At 45.5% G+C, this 20134-nt stretch overlaps 2 protein-coding genes across 2 annotated transcripts in view; both read right to left on the bottom strand.

Moving 5' to 3' along the window:
- The window catches only part of LOC123753381 (autotransporter adhesin BpaC-like), a 102212-nt gene extending 98441 nt beyond the window's left edge, over nucleotides 1-3771 (bottom strand). Inside the window, exons 1-4 of the mRNA XM_069323079.1 lie at nucleotides 3760-3771; nucleotides 3443-3527; nucleotides 2402-2509; nucleotides 292-2235 (exon numbers count right to left, since the gene is read on the bottom strand). Coding sequence (XP_069179180.1) covers nucleotides 292-2235; nucleotides 2402-2509; nucleotides 3443-3527; nucleotides 3760-3771 — 2149 coding nt within the window. The remainder of the gene's footprint in view (nucleotides 1-291; nucleotides 2236-2401; nucleotides 2510-3442; nucleotides 3528-3759) is intronic.
- Nucleotides 3772-14449: 10678 nt separating this feature from the next.
- LOC138363692 (neurofilament heavy polypeptide-like) lies at nucleotides 14450-17681 on the bottom strand. Its single transcript, XM_069323078.1, has 2 exons — nucleotides 17609-17681; nucleotides 14450-15363 (listed from the first exon to the last, which is right to left on the bottom strand). The coding sequence occupies exons 1-2, from the start codon at nucleotides 17679-17681 to the stop codon at nucleotides 14450-14452; spliced, it is 987 nt and encodes a 328-aa protein (XP_069179179.1).
- Between the last annotated feature and the right edge of the window lie 2453 nt (nucleotides 17682-20134).

Genomic DNA, 20134 nt, shown 5'->3' with positions numbered 1-20134 from the left:
AGACCTATTGTTATCATTATACAATTGGCTATCTTGATAGTCTACTATCAATATAACTTTTAAGATATCACCTGACGATATCCGTTTATTGATTTAGAAGTTTGAAATTTTGAGCAATTAGAGGGGGTAACGATTCAAATTTCTGTATTCAAGATACATGAGTCGTTACAGAACGGCTGTACCATAGTTAAGGACTCATTGAGCATTCTCCCCTCCCCCCCCCCCTACTCCTATGGTGCTCAATTACAGCGCTGAAATTAACTCCTGTATCCGTGTGTTCAAATTTTGTACCCGCGTGTTCAACTGTTGTATCCGCGTGTTCAACTGTTGTACCCGCGTGTTCAACTGTTGTACCCGCGTGTTCAACTGTTGTATCCGCGTGTACAACTGTTGTACCCGCGTGTTCAACTCCTGTACCCGCGTGTTCAAATTTTGTACCCGCGTGTTCAACTCCTGTACCCGCGTGTTCAACTGTTGTACCCGCGTGTTCAACTGTTGTACCCGCGTGTTCAACTGTTGTACCCGCGTGTTCAACAGTTGTACCCGCGTGTTCAACTGTTGTACCCGCGTGTTCAACTCCTGTACCCGCGTGTTCAACTGTTGTACCCGCGTGTTCAACTGTTGTACCCGCGTGTTCAACTCCTGTACCCGCGTGTTCAAATTTTGTATCCGCGTGTTCAACTGTTGTACCCGCGTGTTCAACTCCTGTACCCGCGTGTTCAAATTTTGTATCCACGTGTTCAACTGTTGTACCCGCGTGTTCAACTGTTGTACCCGCGTGTTCAACTCTTGTACCCGTGTGTTCAACTCTTGTACCCGCGTGTTCAACTGTTGTACCCGCGTGTTCAACTCCTGTACCCGAGTGTTCAACTGTTGTATCCGCGTGTTCAACTCCTGTACCCGCGTGTTCAACTGTTGTACCCGCGTGTTCAACTCCTGTACCCGCGTGTTCAACTGTTGTACCCGCGTGTTCAACTGTTGTACCCGCGTGTTCAACTGTTGTACCCGCGTGTTCAACAGTTGTACCCGCGTGTTCAACTGTTGTACCCGCGTGTTCAACTCCTGTACCCGCGTGTTCAACTGTTGTACCCGCGTGTTCAACTGTTGTACCCGCGTGTTCAACTCCTGTACCCGCGTGTTCAAATTTTGTATCCGCGTGTTCAACTGTTGTACCCGCGTGTTCAACTCCTGTACCCGCGTGTTCAAATTTTGTATCCACGTGTTCAACTGTTGTACCCGCGTGTTCAACTGTTGTACCCGCGTGTTCAACTCCTGTACCCGCGTGTTCAACTGTTGTACCCGCGTGTTCAACTCCTGTACCCGCGTGTTCAACTCCTGTACCCGCGTGTTCAACTGTTGTATCCGCGTGTTCAACTCCTGTACCCGCGTGTTCAACTGTTGTACCCGCGTGTTCAACTCCTGTACCCGCGTGTTCAACTGTTGTACCCGCGTGTTCAACTGTTGTACCCGCGTGTTCAACTGCTGTACCCGCGTGTTCAAATTTTGTATCCGCGTGTTCAACTGTTGTACCCGCGTGTTCAACTCCTGTACCCGCGTGTTCAAATTTTGTATCCACGTGTTCAACTGTTGTACCCGCGTGTTCAACTGTTGTACCCGCGTGTTCAACTCTTGTACCCGCGTGTTCAACTCTTGTACCCGCGTGTTCAACTGTTGTACCCGCGTGTTCAACTCCTGTACCCGCGTGTTCAACTGTTGTATCCGCGTGTTCAACTCCTGTACCCAAGTGTTCAACTGTTGTATCCGCGTGTTCAACTGTTGTATCCGCGTGTTCAACTGTTGTACCCGCGTGTTCAACTCCTGTACCCGCGTGTTCAACTCCTGTACCCGCGTGTTCAACTGTTGTACCCGCGTGTTCAACTGTTGTACCCGCGTGTTCAACTCCTGTACCCGCGTGTTTAACTGTTGTACCCGCGTGTTCAACTCCTGTACCCGCGTGTTCAACTGTTGTATCCGCGTGTTCAACTGTTGTATCCGCGTGTTCAACTGTTGTATCCGCGTGTTCAACTTCTGTATCCGCGTGTTCAACTCCTGTATCCTCGTGTTCAACTGTTGTACCCGCGTGTTCAACTCCTGTACCCGCGTGTTCAACTGTTGTACCCGCGTGTTCAACTGTTGTACCCGCGTGTTCAACTGTTGTACCCGCGTGTTCAACTGTTGTACCCGCGTGTTCAACTCCTGTACCCGCGTGTTCAACTGTTGTACCCGCGTGTTCAACTCCTGTACCCGCGTGTTCAACTGTTGTACCCGTGTTCAACTCCTGTACCCGCGTGTTCAACTCCTGTACCCGCGTGTTCAACTGTTGTACCCGCGTGTTCAACTCCTGTACCCGCGTGTTCAACTGTTGTATCCGCGTGTTCAACTGTTGTATCCGCGTGTTCACCTGTTGTACCCGCGTGTTCAACTCCTGTACCCGCATGTTCAACTGTTGTACCCGCGTGTTCAACTCCTGTACCCGCGTGTTCAATTGTTGTACCCGCGTGTTCAACTCCTGTACCCGCGTGTTCAACTGTTGTACCCGCGTGTTCAACTCCTGTACCCGCGTGTTCAACCCCCGTACCCGCGTGTTCAACTCTCAGATTGAGTCTTCACCCACCTTCCCTACTCAACCATAGCCATCCCTGTACCTCTGCTGTACCCCCGGTCCTTACTGTACCTTTCTGCTGTACCCCCGGTCCTTACTGTACCTCTGCTGTACCTCACTGTACCTCTCTGTTGTACCCCGGTCCTCACTGTACCTCTGCTGTACCCCCGGTCCTTACTGTACCTCTTCTGTACCTCACTGTACCTCTCTGCTGTACCCCCGGTCCTTACTTTACCTCTCTGTTGTACCCCGGTCCTTACTGTACCTCACTGTACCTCTCTGCTGTACCCCCGGTCCTTACTGTACCTCTGCTGTACCCCGGTCCTTACTGTACCTCTGCTGTACCTCACTGTACCTCTCTGCTGTACCCCCGGTCCTTACTGTACCTCTCTGCTGTACCCCCGGTCCTTACTGTACCTCTGCTGTACCCCGGTCCTTACTGTACCTCTGCTGTACCTCACTGTACCTCTCTGCTGTACCCACGGTCCTTACTGTACCTCTGCTGTACCTCATTGTACTTCTCTGCTGTACCCCGGTCCTTACTGTACCTCTGCTGTACCCCCTATCCTTACTGTACCTCTGCTGAACCTCTCTGCTGTACCCCCGGTCCTTACTGTACCTCTGCTGTACCTCACTGTACCTATGCTGTACCCCCGGTCCTTACTGTACCTCTGCTGTACCTCACTGTACCTCTCTGCTGTACCCCCGGTCCTTACTGTACCTCTGCTGTACCTCACTGTACCTCTCTGCTGTACCTGTCATCATTATAGAGGACTCCTTCACCAGCTATGGCAGCGTTCCTTCACGAGGCTACAATGTGTATGGAATTAAGAGGCTCACCTTGCGACTGTAGTCTCCTGACGTAGCGGTAGAAGGTCTTCGAGGCATCGGAGGTAGATCGGTGCCTGGCGAGGTCCCGACGTACCTGTCAATCGGTCATATTTGCCCGAAATCAATCGGGTGGATTGACACGGGGGGCGGTTTTGGCGCCATGCGGGTGTCCTCTGCCTGGCCCCGGGGCGGCGCGCTCCCTACGTCAGCCTGCGCATGCGCCGTCCTCCGCCAATCACGGGCTAGCGCTCCCGCCGGCGGGTATTTTGAACGTGGTTCCTTCCATATAACTGTAATTCTGCCCACAATGTAGCTCTGTCATGTACCTTAACCCTCATTGTACCTTTATACTGTGCTACAGTCCTCACTGTATCCCTTTGCTGTACCCCCAGTCGTTATATATACCCAGGGTCGGCATCTGAACCGTCTCAAGTAACGGTTACTTCGAAATATTTGAATTCAAAAAAACCATAAACGGTCGCGATAAGGCTTCCCCTCAATAATCATGAAATATGTGCATTATAAATTTTCGAATCGAATTTTCCTATACTGTAACCACGATGGAAACATGTATAATACTCGGTTTGTAATCTACGTCGTTCTAACATGCTGTAACTTTAAGTAACTTCAAGTCCGCAGTATACTTAAAATACACTTGCTGGTTAGTAAAGTGATTTGGTGACCTTAATAACCCTCCAGAGGTTGATAAGCCTTAATAACCCTCCAGAGGTTGATAGGCCTTAATAACTCTCCAGAGGTTGATAGGCCTTAATAACCCTCCAGAGATTGATAGGCCTTAATAACTCTCCAGAGGTTGATAGGCCTTAATAACCCTCCAGAGGTTGATAGGCCTTAATAACCCTCCAGAGGTTGATAGGCCTTTATAACCCTCCAGAGGTTGATAGGCCTTAATAACCCTCCAGAGGTTGATAGGCCTTAATAACCCTCCAGAGGTTGATAAGCCTTAATAACCCTCCAGAGGTTGATAGGCCTTAATAACTCTCCAGAGGTTGATAGGTCTTAATAACCCTCCAGAGGTTGACAGGCCTTAATAACCCTCCAAAAGTTGATAGGCCTTAATAACCCTCCAGAGGCTGATAGGCCTTAATAACCCTCCAGAGGTTGATAGGCCTTAATTAATAACCCTCCAGAGGTTGATAGGCCTTAATAACCCTCTAGAGGTTGATAGGCCTTAATAACCCTCCAGAGGTTGATAGGCCTTAATAACCCTCCAGAGGTTGATAGGCCTTAATAACCCTCCAGAGGCTGATAGGCCTTAATAACCCTCCAGAGGTTGATAGGCCTTAATAACCCTCCAGAGGTTGATAGGCCTTAATAACCCTCCAGAGGTTGATAGGCCTTAATAACCCTCCAGAGGTTGATAGGCCTCATACAATGAGAGACATACAATGAGAGGTGGAGTACAGCAGAGGGTACAATGAAACCCAAATACAGCATGTAATCCCTCTCTCTCTCTGCTCTCAGCTAACGACCAATTCAGCCTCTAAGGTGAAACAATTGCCCAAGGTTAATCACTCTTCGGCTCGTTTGAAGTTCATGAGACGAGGTGATGCAGATAATTTTGGAGCCAGATTCACGAAGCAGTTACGCAAACACGAACCTGTACATCTTTTCTAAATCTTTGGCGGCTTTGTTTACAATTATTAAACAGTTAATGAGCTCCGAAGCACCAGGAGGCTGTTTATAACAATAACAACAGTTGATTGGCAAGTTTTCATGCTTGTAAACTGTTTAATTAATGTAACCAAAGATTGGGGGAAAGATCTTTCCCCAATCTTTGTTCATAAGTGCACACGTTCGTAAGTGCTTGCGTAACTGCTTCGTGAATCTGGCTCCTAATTCTTTGAGCCTTGGCATCTTTGGCTTCTTGCTCGTCTCAGCATCCGAGGAGATGTAGTCCAGGCTTCGAACCCTGCTCAAGGAAATCATCCTCCCACTATCCAAACAAACGTTTTATTTTACGTCTATAACGACGTATTGACGTTAACGAGGCTTTTTTTATATGTTAAGGGTATTACAAGGAGATGATGAGTCACAATAACGGGGCTGAAGATATAATGACTGAACCACCCATTACAAGACGGAGAGACCACGACGTTTCGGTCCATCTTGGACCACTGTATCAATCCTCGTCGTTTGTTTCGTCTTCTGATATGTGGTTTGGTCGTTTGCAAGGTTAGGTAATTTATGAGGCGAAAGCGTTTGGGCAGTATGACTATATTGTACTTGGAAGGGGATATGAGACAAACTAAAAGCCGAGATATCAGGACCAGGAGCATGAGGGGGGTCAGAAACTGGGATATGAGGACCATCTTGTCGCCCCAAAATAGGGTTTTCAGGCCCCAAATAGGCCCAAAATAGGTCGAAAAGTGTAGAATTATGAGTACTGGATAAATAGGCTGGAATAGCGACTGGATGGTACAAGGGTTCGAATCCTCTTAATGGCTGCAACTGATTTCCCCCTCACAACCAGTTATCAGCAGTTATGAGGTGATTCAACCTTGGTTCTGTAGCATGAGGGAGATCAGAGACTAGGAGATTGTACAGGGACCAATCAGGAGGCCAATCAGTGATGCGGGCAATCAGGAAACCGAGTGGTGGTGGAGGTTAATGTATTGGGCCTCTAAGATTGGGGCCAGGAGTCAAATATATGAAATATATAATATAGGCGGATCATGTTATCAATATATATGAAATGCATTTGCAGCAACATGAGATTGGGCATTCAGACGAGGTGCTTAGAAAGTGAGAGAGAGAGAGAGAGAGAGAGAGAGAGAGAGAGAGAGAGAGAGAGAGAGAGAGAGAGAGAGAGAGGGAGAGAGAGAGAGAGAGGGAGAGAGAGAGAGAGAGAGGGAGGGAGAAAGCGAGAGAGAACAAGAGAGAAAACGAGAGAGAGAAAGTGAGTGAGAGAAAGCGAGAGGAAACGAGAGAGAAGGCGAGAAAGTGAGAGACAGAGATAGAAAGCGAGAAAGAGAGAGAGAGAGAGAGAGAGAGAGAGAGAGAGAGGGAGAAAGTGAGTGAGAGAAAACGAGAAAGTGAGAGAGAAAGAGATAGAAAGCCAGAAAGCAAGAGAAATGAAGAGATAGAGAGCGAAGCAGCAACAGTAAAAAAATTAAATTCTCAAGAAAGTATTAAAAATTACCATTTAATTAAGACAAAATTAACCTGAAAGCAAGCCTAAATAAACGCAATATACCTTTAACGCTTCATTGAACGCTAATTGTCACATAAACACCAAACAGGTGTGAAAATTGAACACGTAACTGCTATTAGGCTTCGGTTGCCTGAGGACCTATTTCATCTGATCCACCAAGCTGTTAAGCTCTCTTGCACGCCTTTAAAAAAAGCTTGGAAAAGAAAGCTTTGGTGTAATAGTCTATTTGGATTCATTCCCCAATCTATCGTAATTTATATCATATATTATATATATATGATAGATATGTCTCGTATTTCTCTGCTTCTGTACCAAAGTATATAAGACTGCCTGTATATAGGACTGTATGCTGGGATATAAAATATAGTATATAGCTCAGGGTGATGGCTATAGGGCTATGTATACAAGGCATTGCCTATATATCTCCAGGTCTATATATCCCATAGGTCTATATCCCACATATATATATACCATAGGTAATTACCCCATATATCCATACTAATTATAATAATTCATATAATATTACTTGTTATATTATATGTATTGAATCATTTCTTTCTAAATTTAAACAATATTTTAATATTTACCCAAAAAAATTATTTTAGCATTTTTTAAATATTAATTTTCATATTAAAATTATTTAAAAAATAAATGATTTAAATGATATAATTATTTAAATAATATAATTATTTAAATATCTAAATATTATAATATTATTTTAGATATTAAAAATAATATTATTTTAAATCTCTCTCTCTCTCTCTCTCTCTCTCTCTCTCTCTCTCTCTCTCTCTCTCTCTCTCTCTCTCTCTCTCTCTCTCTCTCTCTCTCTCTCTCTCTCTCTCTCTCTCTCTCTCATATTATTATTTAAATAATATAATTTAAATTTGATTTTGAAATTATTGAGAAAATCCAAAAATATACATTTTCTATAATTATTATTTGTACTAATAGTTGGTAGATATATATGAAAGAGACGGTACAGTGTTAGCCGCATAATAAAGTATTATAGAAGTGTAGTGTTTATAAGGCGACCAATCCCTTGCCATCGGTTAGTAGGGACACCGCATATATGGTCGTGACGCCCCGCTGAGGGCGCCAAAATTCACGCCAAGATCCGGGTATATATATATATATATATATATATATATATATATATATATATATATATATATATATATAACTCATCCAACCTGATGTGGAGTTGTAACTATACGTATCATATATAATGTCCGACTGTGGTTATATTATCATATATAAGAAGGATTTTTATATATTGGTATAGTTGGAAAATCTAGTTTTTTACACGAAAATTGGAGTTTCCAGAAGCTGAATGTTCCAATATACTTATAAATATATATACTTCAATATACTTATAAATACTTATATACTCCAATATACTCATAAAATGTTTTTAAAATAATCAAAAATTTAAAAAAAATTGTAATTTTTTGGGCTTCTTTGTTATTATTATTATTAAGATCTCTATGATATGTTTAATATACTTTTTTATTATGCAATTTTGATTAATGGGAGTAATGCAGGTAGGTCTTTGTTGATTAAATTGATTACTCAAGAGGATTAGAATTGTTTAATCATTGATTATAAGGTCTATGATTACTTTTATGTTTTGACATACTTTTTTTTCAGTCTATGGTGATTCGTGCACAGTTTATGGTGATTCGTGCACAGTCTATGGTGATTCGTGCATAGTCTATGGTGATTCGTGCATAGTCTATGGTGATTCGTGCATAGTCTATGGTGATTCGTGCATAGTCTATGGTGATTCGTGCACAGTTTTTGGTGATTCGTGCACAGTTTATGGTGATTCATGCACAGTTTATGGTGATTCATGCACAGTTTTTGGTGATTCGTGCACAGTTTTTGGTGATTCGTGCACAGTTTATGGTGATTCATGCACAGTTTTTGGTGATTCGTGCACAGTTTTTGGTGATTCGTGCACAGTTTATGGTGATTCATGCACAGTTTATGGTGATTCGTGCACAGTTTTTGGTGATTCGTGCACAGTTTATGGTGATTCATGCACAGTTTATGGTGATTCATGCACAGTTTTTGGTGATTCATGCACAGTTTATGGTGATTCGTGCACAGTTTTTGGTGATTCGTGCACAGTTTATGGTGATTCATGCACAGTTTTTGGTGATTCGTGCACAGTTTATGGTGATTCATGCACAGTTTATGGTGATTCGTGCACAGTTTTTGGTGATTCGTGCACAGTTTATGGTGATTCGTGCACAGTTTATGGTGATTCTTGCACAGTTTTTGGTGATTCGTGCACAGTTTTTGGTGATTCATGCTCAGACCCCACTTGATTCATGCTCAGACCCCACTTGATTCATGCTCAGACCCCACTTGATTCATGCTCAGACCCCACTTGATTCATGCTCAGACCCCACTTGATTCATGCTCAGACCCCACTTGATTCATGCTCAGCTTATCATGACTCATTCTCAATATACCTTTCTCAAGTAACAGAGCTGAACTTCCAGCTTAATTCACCCGTGAAAATTTGACTCAACGAACAACTGATACAGATTTTCTTTTTGCATCATTCTTTGTCATTTTAAAACCAACTTTGCATAAATTTTCGGAGTGCAAGACCCCCCCCCCCCCCCCCTTCCACTCCGTAAATTTATGCAAAGTTGGTTTTCAAATGACAAAGAATAGGACGCTGAAGGTGATTGTAAGAGGTAATCTATTCTAATTTATACAGGTGAGATCTCTGTGAATATATAGAGGGGCGATTTATTCGACAGTAAATTGGGATTTATACGAATATGTATGGGGGGATTTATCTGAATATACATGGGGATTTATCTGAATATTCATGGGAATTTATCTGATTATAAATTGGGATTTATACGAATATGTATGGGGGGAGTTATCTGAATATACATGGGGATTTATCTGAATATACATGGGGATTTATCTGACTATACATGGGGATTTATCTGAAAAATATACATGATATATTCAAAGGAACCTATCTGTGTATACATGGATATCTCTCTGAATATCCATGGGGACTTTTTTCAATATATATGAGGTTTTCTCTGAATATTTGACTATCCTCTATGGTGAGGCGCGTTTATTTGTATTTAGAGATTTTTTCTATTTCTCGTCTTGATTTGGCGCGTTTTTTATGTCTCGTCTAGATTTGGTGCGTTTTTTTATGTCTCGTTTAGATTTGGCGCATTTTTTTATGTCTCGTCTAGATTTGGCGCGTTTATGTCTCGTCTAGATTTGGCGCGTTTATGTCTCGTCTAGATTTGGCGCGTTTTTTTATGTCTCGTTTAGATTTGGCGCGTTTTTTATGTCTCATCTAGATTTGGCGCGTTTTTTATGTCTCGTCTAGATTTGGCGCGTTTTTTTGTCTCGTTTAGATTTGGCGCGTTTATGTCTCGTCTAGATTTGGCGCGTTTTTTCATGTCTCCTCTAGATTTGGTGCGTTTTTTTATGTCTCATCTAGATTTGGCGCGTTTTTTCATGTCTCCTCTAGATTTGGTGCGTTTTTTTATGTCTCGTCTAGATTTGGCGCGTTTTTGATGTCTCATCTAGATTTGGCGCGTTTTTTTATATCTCGTCTAGATTTGGCGCGTTTTTTCATGTCTCCTCTAGATTTGGCGCGTTTTTTTATGTCTCATCTAGATTTGGCGCGCGCCTTTCCCAGCCTCTAAAAAACAGATTAAAGAAGTGAACAGCTGTTTTTTGTTTACATATTTTGCGATTAGTTTAATCCTACCATCCACCCTATCTTTCTTCCCCTACCCCATTATCTTTTACCTATTCCCACACCCCCCTTTTTCCTCTCCCACATCTACATCTTCCCTCTTTGAAACGGACCCCTTCCCCCACTTCCTGTGCCTCACCCCCTTCCGTCCATACCCCATTCCACCCCCTTCCCATGTGTGAAGGGAGGGTAAATGGGTAGGCAGTTAACAAGGATGTAAATCAGGAATAGGGTGACTCGAATCAGGAAAAGGGGTTGATGAAAGGGGTAGTAAGTAAGATAAGCCAGCTAGGAATAGGGTGAAATAAGAAAAGGTTGAGTAGGTAACATTGCCAGCCCGGAAAAGGGTGAAGGGTGTTGAGTATTGGAACACTAAGCCAGGAGAGCACAGGGTGTAACCCGTTCTCGCACTTTCGTATAGTCAATATTGACTTATTAAATACGTACATATGTGACATACTAATTTACTGTGAATATTTTAGTTTACCTTGAAAAGCTTCATAGAAAACACCGACCTTACCTAACCTTCTTAATATGTTAAGATAAGCATCTTACTGAGGTGTTGCCTGGCTTTCTAGCCTGGCTTAGGCACTCGTGTGCTCGTCAGAATTACTGCACTCAAAAAAAAAAAAACATTCAAAACAACAATAGTGAATTCGGCGGAGTATCAAACGGATGGGAGCCAGGTAGCTGTGAGAGCTGTGAGTGAGAGAGGTGGTGAGATAGATCACGAACACTGGCCGCTGAGAAATGTCTTAAGGGGGTGGCGGGGGCCAAGGTTAAAGACACGCCAACACAAGTGTTTCTCACTCGCTTGAAACACATAAACACATATAACCCAATATGTAAATGTGCTACATATAGAGCACATAGCTGACGCAGTTTACCGTAAGTAATTAGCGGTAGAATGAGAGAGAGAGAGAGAGAGAGAGAGAGAGAGAGAGAGAGAGAGAGAGAGAGAGAGAGAGAGAGAGAGAGAGAGAGAGAGAGAGAGAGAGAAAGAGAGAGAGAGAGAGAGACAGACAGAGAGAGAAAGAGAGAGAGAGAGAGAGAGAAAGAGAGAGAGACAGAGAGAGAGACAGAGAGAGAGAGAGAGAGAGAGAGAGACAGAGACAGAGAGAGCGAGAGACAGAGAGACAGAGAGAGAGAGACAGAGAGAGAGACAGAGAGAGAGAGAGAGAGAGAGAGACAGAGAGAGAGAGAGAGACAGAGACAGAGAGAGAGAGAAAGAGAGACAGAGAGAGAGAGAGAGACAGAGACAGAGACACAGATAGAGACAGACACAGAGACAGAAAGAGAGACAGACAGAGACAGAGACAGAGACAGAGACACAGACAGAGAGAGAGAGACACACACAGACAGAGACAAACAAACAAAGCAACAGAGATCAGATCTTGTCTCTGTATATACATTTTTTTTTTTGTTTTACCAACTTCCTCTTCCGCCGTGGGGGGGGGGAGCCCCCCCCCCCCCTCCCCCTTCCTCTTGACCCCTGTGTCATTGTCACAAATACTGTCTTTGTTGAGGCATTGTTTGTCCTTGCTTTGTTACAAGTTGTTTGGTGGTGAGGGCTAACGATGTTGTTGTTCGTCAGCTGTTGTTGTTGCTATTAAGGGGGTTTGAATAGGTGTTCTTGCTGGGGTTTCGTTTGTTATTGTTTGTTCTCCACCTGTTCTTCGTCCTGTGTTTGTTCTTTGTGTTGTGTAATAACTGTAAACATTGGTCTCCACAAACCACCCTATCTATCTACCAGTCCTCCTCTATCTACCAGCTCTTCCGCTCTACCAGTCCTATCTACCAGCTCTACTAGTCCCCCCCCCCCTCATCTGTTCTTGCCTCCTCATCCTTGACATTCTTGAAGGGGCTTCCCTCGACTAAACGACCTTGATATAACAGATAACTACGTCGGGGACTTCCCGCACGTGAATAAGGTGTGTTCTCTGTTCTCTAGGGCTCTGTTTTGTTCTCTAGGGCTCTGTTTTGTTCTCTGGGGCTCTGTTTTGTTCTTTAGGGCTCTGTTTTGTTCTCTGGGAGCTCTGTTTTGTTCACTGGGGGCTCTGTTTTGTTCTCTGGGGCTCTGTTTTGTTCTCTAGGGCTCTGTTTTGTTCTCTGGGGCTCTGTTTTGTTCTCTGGGGGCTCTGGTTTGTTCTCTGGGGCTTCGTTTTGTTCTCTGGGGCTTCGTTTTGTTCTCTGGGGCTCTGTTTTGTTCTCTGGGGCTCTGTTTTGTTCTCTGGGGCTTCGTTTTGTTCTCTGGGGCTTCGTTTTGTTCTCTGGGCTTCGTTTTGTTCTATGGGGCTTCGTTTTGTTCTCTGGGGGCTCTGTTTTGTTCACTGGGGCTCTGTTTTGTTCTCTAGGGCTCTGTTTTGTTCTCTGGGGGCTCTGTTTTGTTCTCTGGGGCTCTGTTTTGTTCACTGGGGCTCTGTTTTGTTCTCTGGGGGCTTTGTTTTGTTCTCTGGGGCTCTGTTTTGTTCACTGGGGCTCTGTTTTGTTCTCTGGGGCTCTGTTTTGTTCTGGGGGCTCTGTTTTGTTCTCTGGGGCTCTCTTTTGTTCTCTGGGGGTTCTGTTTTGTTCTCTGGGGCTCTGTTTTGTTCTCTGGGAATCTGTTTTGTTCTCTGGGGCTCTGTTTTGTTATCTGAGGGCTCTGTTTTGTTCTCTGGGGCTCTGTTTTGTTCTCTGGGGCTCTGTTTTGTTCTCTGGGGCTCTGTTTTGTTCTCTGAGGGCTATGTTTTGTTCTCTGAGGGCTCTGTTTTGTTCTCTGGGGCTCTGTTTTGTTCTTTGGAGCTCTGATTTGTTCTCTGGGGGCTCTGTTTTGTTCTCTGGGGGCTTTGTTTTGTTCTCTGGGGCTCTGTTTTGTTCTCTGGGGCTCTGTTTTGTTCTCTGAGGGCTCTGTTTTGTTCTCTAGGGCTCTGTTTTGTTCTCTAGGGCTCTGTTTTGTTCTCTGGGGGCTCTGGTTTGTTCTCTGGGGGCTCTGTTTTGTTCTCTGGGGCTTTGTTTTGTTCTCTGGGGCTCTGTTTTGTTCTCTGGGGCTTCGTTTTGTTCTCTGGGGCTCTGTTTTGTTCTCTGGTGCTCTGTTTTGTTCTCTGGGGCTTTGTTTTGTTCTCTGGGGCTCTGTTTTGTTCTCTGGAGCTCTGTTTTGTTCTCTGGGGCTCTGTTTTGTTCTCTGAGGGATCTGTTTTGTTTTCTGGGGCTCTGTTTTGTTCTCTGGGGCTCTGTTTTGTTCTCTGGGGCTCTGTTTTGTTCTCTGGGGGTTCTGTTTTGTTCTCTGGGGCTCTGTTTTGTTCACTGGGGCTCTGTTTTGTTCTCTGGGGCTTCGTTTTGTTCTCTGGGGCTTCGTTTTGTTCTCTGGGGCTCTGTTTTGTTCTCTGGGGCTCTGTTTTGTTCTCTGGGGCTTCGTTTTGTTCTCTGGGGCTTCGTTTTGTTCTCTGGGCTTCGTTTTGTTCTCTGGGGCTTCGTTTTGTTCTCTGGGGGCTCTATTTTGTTCACTGGGGCTCTGTTTTGTTCTCTAGGGCTCTGTTTTGTTCTCTGGGGGCTCTGTTTTGTTCTCTGGGGCTCTGTTTTGTTCACTGGGGCTCTGTTTTGTTCTCTGGGGGCTTTGTTTTGTTCTCTGGGGCTCTGTTTTGTTCACTGGGGCTCTGTTTTGTTCTCTGGGGCTCTGTTTTGTTCTGGGGGCTCTGTTTTGTTCTCTGGGGCTTTCTTTTGTTCTCTGGGGGTTCTGTTTTGTTCTCTGGGGCTCTGTTTTGTTCTCTGGGAATCTGTTTTGTTCTCTGGGGCTCTGTTTTGTTATCTGTGGGCTCTGTTTTGTTCTCTGGGGCTCTGTTTTGTTCTCTGGGGCTCTGTTTTGTTCTCTGGGGCTCTGTTTTGTTCTCTGGGGCTCTGTTTTGTTCTCTGAGGGCTATGTTTTGTTCTCTGAGGGCTCTGTTTTGTTCTCTGGGGCTCTGTTTTGTTCTTTGGAGCTCTGATTTGTTCTCTGGGGGCTCTGTTTTGTTCTCTTGGGGCTTTGTTTTGTTCTCTGGGGCTCTGTTTTGTTCTCTGGGGCTCTGTTTTGTTCTCTGAGGGCTCTGTTTTGTTCTCTAGGTCTCTGTTTTGTTCTCTAGGGCTCTGTTTTGTTCTCTGGGGGCTCTGGTTTGTTCTCTGGGGCTCTGTTTTGTTCTCTGGGGCTTTGTTTTGTTCTCTGGGGCTCTGTTTTGTTCTCTGGAGCTCTGTTTCGTTCTCTGGGGCTCTGTTTTGTTCTCTGAGGGATCTGTTTTGTTCTCTGGGGCTCTGTTTTGTTCTCTGGGGCTCTGTTTTGTTCTCTGGGGCTCTGTTTTGTTCTCTGGGGGTTCTGTTTTGCTCTCTGGGGCTCTGTTTTGTTCTCTGAGGGCTCAAGTTTGTTCTCTGGGGCTTTGTTTTGTTCTCTGGGGCTCTGTTTTGTTCTCTGGGGCTCTGTTTTGTTCTCTGGGGCTCTGTTTTGTTCTTTGAGGGCTCTGTTTTGTTCTTTGGGGCTCTGTTTTGTTCTCTGGGGGCTCTGTTTTGTTCTCTGGGGCTCCGTTTTGTTTTTTGGTTCTCTGTTTTGTTCTCTGGGGCTCCGTTTTGTTCTCTGGGGCTCTGTTTTGTTCTCTGAGGGCTCTGTTTTGTTCTCTGGGGCTCTGTTTTGTTCTTTGGGGCTCTGTTTTGTTCTCTGGGGCTCTGTTTTGTTATCTGGGGCTCTGTTTTGTTCTCTGGGGATCTGTTTTGTTCTCTGGGGCTCTGTTTTGTTCTCTGGGGCTCCGTTTAGTTCACTAGGGCTCTTTTTTGTTCTCTGAGGCTCTTTTTTGTTCTCTGAGGCTCTGTTTTGTTCTCTGGGGCTCTGTTTTGTTCTCTGGGGCTCTGTTTTGTTCTCTGGGGCTCTGTTTTGTTCTCTGGGCTCTGTTTTGTTCTCTGGGGCTCTGTTTTGTTCTCTGGGGCTCTGTTTTGTTCTTTGGGGCTCTGTTTTGTTCACTAGGGCTCTGTTTTGTTCTCTGGGGTTCTGTTTTGTTCTCTTGGGATCTTTTCAGCGGCTTAAAGGGCTCGTTTTTGCCTTTTAGAGTCTTGGTGCTATTCTTAGGAACTCAATTTTGTTCCTGGGAGCTTAATTATTCCATGAGAAACGTGATCATATTTCGTGAGGCTCATTTTTTATTTCTCATCACTTGTGTTAACAAGGAACTCAACTGAGCTCACAAAAGTAAGCTACAAAGTGCTTACTTTTATGGAGGCTTACTTTTATGGGGCTTACTTTTATGGGGCTTACTTTTATCTAGCTTACTTTTGTTCGTCAGTGACTATACTGTGTTGACTGCTAACACGGGCTTAATGTCTTAATTCTTAACAACTAAATTAAAATACTCAAAGAGGTCGTATATAAGTTTCAATTGAGTTTTTGAGGATTTTTGAATGTGCATTCAAAACAGTATTTTGTATGGATATAAAATTTTGTATGCTTAATTTGCATACAAAACTGTATTTTGTATGAAAATACAATTTTGAGAGGCCTCATATGTCTCTGATTTCATTATTTATGAGGACCTCTCTGAGGACATCAAAATGTGGCTTTGATTTTGAAAGAAATTGACGAGGAGAAAACTCTATGCTAGGATGACTGGGTAGCACATATGAGGCACATGCTGGGACATGCTGGGACATGCTGGGAACTGGGAAATGAGGACAATGAATCGTATTATGAGGACCAATGAGTTTGGATATGAGGACGAAACAGATGCATTTTTTTTTACAGAGTGGTAAATCGAGGGAACGACATAACCATTGAACTTGCTTGTTCATTGGTCATTAGGAGAACTTGCATGCAAAGGTTGCACATTAAACCACACTTAAAGAACTAGCAAATCCAAACTTTGAATCTGTATTATATTGTGTTAATCTGACACAATATACAAAGGCAAAAAAAAACCCCATTATTCCAAATGAGAAATAGAACAATACACAAGGGGAGGAAATAGAGGTCGTATCAATTGCGTTGTTTATGAGATAAATAGAAGCAGAAATGAGATACAAATAGGAGACAAAGAGGGTAGAGTAAGCACCTTGACATTGGCCCAAAGCCTCAACAAGTTCTTGCTGTTTGCAACTGTGCAAGTTTTTCTGTGGATTGTCGCGTTATTTTCAAGGGCGGATACCTGGAATGTGTTCAAGCGGATGGTTAATTTGATGCTCAGGGGTGGCGTAGGTCCTCCCACAGCCAGGGTCAGGGGTGGTGTAGGTCCACACCCCAGCCAGGGTCAGGGGTGGTGTAGGTCCTCCCACAGCCAGGGTCAGGGGTGGTGTAGGTCCACGCCAGGGTCAGGTGTGGCGTAGGTCCACCCACAGCCAGGGTCAGGGGTGGTGTAGGTCCTCCCACAGCCAGGGTCAGGGGTGGTGTAGGTCCCCCCAGCCAGGGTCAGGGGTGGCGTAGGTCCACACCCCAGCCAGGGTTAGGGGTGGCGTAGGTCCTCCCACAGCCAGGGTCAGGGGTGGTGTAGGTCCTCCCACAGCCAGGGTCAGGGGTGGTGTAGGTCCACGCCAGGGTCAGGTGTGGCGTAGGTCCACACCCCAGCCAGAGTCAGGGGTGGTGTAGGTCCACGCCAGGGTCAGGTGTGGCGTAGGTCCACACCCCAGCCAGAGTCAGGGGTGGTGTAGGTCCACGCCAGGGTCAGGTGTGGCGTAGGTCCACACCCCAGCCAGAGTCAGGGGTGGTGTAGGTCCACGCCCCAGCCAGGGTCAGGGGTGGTGTAGGTCCACACCCCAGCCAGGGTCAGGGGTGGTGTAGGTCCACGCCAGGGTCAGGTGTGGCGTAGGTCCACACCCCAGCCAGAGTCAGGGGTGGTGTAGGTCCACGCCCCAGCCAGGGTCAGGGGTGGTGTAGGTCCACGCCAGGGTCAGGTGTGGCGTAGGTCCACACCCCAGCCAGAGTCAGGGGTGGTGTAGGTCCACACCCCAGCCAGGGTCAGGGGTGGTGTTGGTCCCCCCCCCCCCCCCCCAGCTGGGATATGAGGCCAAGAAGCTGGGATATGAGGACAAGGAGCTGGGGCAGAAGATCGGAGTAAAGGAACTGTTCCCAGCAACTTGAACCAACGGGGATCGAACGCCGACCTGCAAAAAAGAGTTACTATACAACAATTTATGAAGCAAGAACGTTGTTCCTTCTCCATAACAAAAAAATATATAATTTGTCCCGCAAAAGTACTTTTTGAAATCAGGATGACAGCATCACTTCCTGCTGTCATTTAGCAACCCAGAAAGGCTCTATCTACCTCACGGCTGTCTATCTTCACTTGCAACTTGTCCCCCAACCAATTGGACTGGACGGTAGAGCGACGGTCTTGCTTCATGCCGGATCGGCGTTCAATCCCCGACCGCCCAAATGGTTGGGTACCATTTTTTCCCCCCATCCCATCCCAAATCCTTATCCTTCCCCCCTCCCCTTCCCCCCCCCCCCCCCCCCATGCAATCTGTCCTGAGGCTGTGCTAGTTCAAGCGGCGGCCAAGCCTCTCCACGTCATAACTATTCAATCCGGTGCAAGTTTCGGGCCCTAGAGACCAAGGCATCAGACCTTATATGGACCTAACCAACTAAACTCACATCTGGAGCATCTCTGAGGCCCATCAGATGCTCATCAGATCAACCATGACCTTCAGCACTCATGACGACTCGGGGGGGGGGATGATGAGGGTACCCACAAGAACCAACAGAGGATTGTATGACCGGATAAAAGTGTTCATGAAGCATTTACGAGACCACTTTGAAACAGTTTACAAGCGTCAAACTTCCCACTCTAAGGTTATTGTCGTTGCGTACAGCCTCGTAGTACTTCGCTGCTCATAAGTTGTTTAATAAGTGTAAACAAAGCCACCATTGTTGAAAGATGTACAGATTTCGTAAGTGCTTGCATAAACCCCTGATGAATTTGGGCACGGGTAAGAAGGTTCGAAGAGGCTGGTAGATACTAGTGAGTAGATAGGGGGGTTAGTAGACAGGTTGCGGGGGGGGGGGGGGTTTGAAACAGGAATAGTCTGCAGATCAAGGAAATCTTCAACAAGGACTGGAAGACAAGGTGTGTAGAGACTCGCTACTGAACTAACGGGGCGGCCATTTAGGAGATTTCAACGCCGTCAGGCCGCCACAAGAAGTGATCCTTATCAAGGGCAACTGGCTGCCCTCGGTCATTGAGGACACTATAACCACCGGTTTGTCGGAGCCGTTGTGGAGGGGGAGCTTTTGGTCACGTCGAAGCCGCAAAACAGGTTATAGCAGGATACACTGTATACCCCACCTTAATAACACTGGGCATCTTGCGTATGATGATTCCGGGGCTTAGCGTCCCCCGCGGCCCGGTCCTCGACCAGGCCTCCTCGTTGCTGGACTGGTCAACCAGGCTGTTGCGTATGATGATTCCGGGGCTTAGCGTCCCCCGCGGCACGGTCCTCGACCAGGCCTCCTCGTTGCTGGACTGGTCAACCAGGCTGTTGCGTATGATGATTCCGGGGCTTAGCGTCCCCCGCGGCACGGTCCTCGACCAGGCCTCCTCGTTGCTGGACTGGTCAACCAGGCTGTTGCGTATGATGATTCCGGGGCTTAGCGTCCCCCGCGGCACGGTCCTCGACCAGGCCTCCTCGTTGCTGGACTGGTCAACCAGGCTGTTGGACGCGGCTGCGAGCAGCCTGACGTATGAGTCACAGCCTGGTTGATCAGGTAATAGGGTAGTACAATAGTCAGGAGAGAAATACGAAAGAGTACGCGCAGATAGCGGGTTTGAGTAGTCCAACAGACATGACCATTGGAAATCTTACATGTGGATAGATAGTATGGTTGAACAGTACCACAGACAGGGATAGCGATAGATAGTGTATCAGGACGACGATAAGGGAGAGGGAAGGGAGGGAACTATCAGGATAAATCTCCAAACCATTACGACTATATAGCACTTGGAAGGGGTGAGGATAAGGATTTGGGGACGGGACGGGGGCAAGGAATGGTGCCCAATCACTGGGACAGTCAGGGATAAGGGAGAGGAAAATTTTATTGCTGATAAGGCCTTCAGTAATATTAGGCCTACTGATGTTATGGGTAACTAATAGTGCATATTCTCCATTCATATTCTTTATTCATGTTTATTCTGTTTATTTACATTGTTAAATTTACCATTTACCATTTACCATTTACCATTTATTTTTCATTGTTTATTTACCCATTGTTAAAATTCTTTATTCAAAATATTTATTCATATTCACATTCTTTATTCATTATCTTTATTCAAATTCTTAATGACTAAAGAATATGGAAACGATCAGTCATATGCCAAGTCTATATACCTTATTCATATACATTTTCATCATTTATAATACAATTCTATATTCTATTCTTTATTCTCAACACCAACCCCCCCCCCACCCCATCCTAACGCCCTCTCCAAAACCCAGGCCAATAAAGTCCCCATTTATCCCACCTCGATATTTAAAAACGAAACCGGTTTGGCCGCGAATTGATCCCACATCGAGTCGTATATAATGAATGTTTGGCGTCTGTGTTTAATCTTCGCGGCGCCAGAGGCCAAACTGGACCCCAAAAAAAAGCCCAACAGTTGCCGGTATTATCGTGTGGGTAAAGTTCAAGGCTGGAGACCACCTTATTAGATCAGTTTGACGGCTGTTGACGGTTGGCGCTTCTCAGTCAGTGTTTGGTGTTGGACTTATGGCCTGTCAACCTCTAGAGGATTATTAAGGCCCACCACAATAGCTTATTGACCAACCAGGAAGTTTGGTGTTGGACTTAAGACCTATCAAT

This window comes from Procambarus clarkii, chromosome 11 (assembly GCF_040958095.1).
Source record: "Procambarus clarkii isolate CNS0578487 chromosome 11, FALCON_Pclarkii_2.0, whole genome shotgun sequence".
Lineage (NCBI taxonomy): Eukaryota > Metazoa > Arthropoda > Malacostraca > Decapoda > Cambaridae > Procambarus > Procambarus clarkii.
Note: the sequence above shows the minus strand (reverse complement) of the source record. Positions and strands in the feature narration are given on the sequence as shown.

What these genes read in the sequence shown, in the direction of transcription:
- LOC138363692 (XM_069323078.1), bottom strand. Translation starts at nt 17,681, where the DNA reads ATGAAGCAAGACCGTCGCTCTACCGTCCAGTCCAATTGGTTGGGGGAC. An exon ending in GCAAGTGAAGATAGACAGCC is followed by an intron (nt 15,364 to 17,608) that starts GTGAGGTAGATA and finishes GCCGCTGAAAAG; the next exon opens with ATCCCAAGAGAACAAAACAG.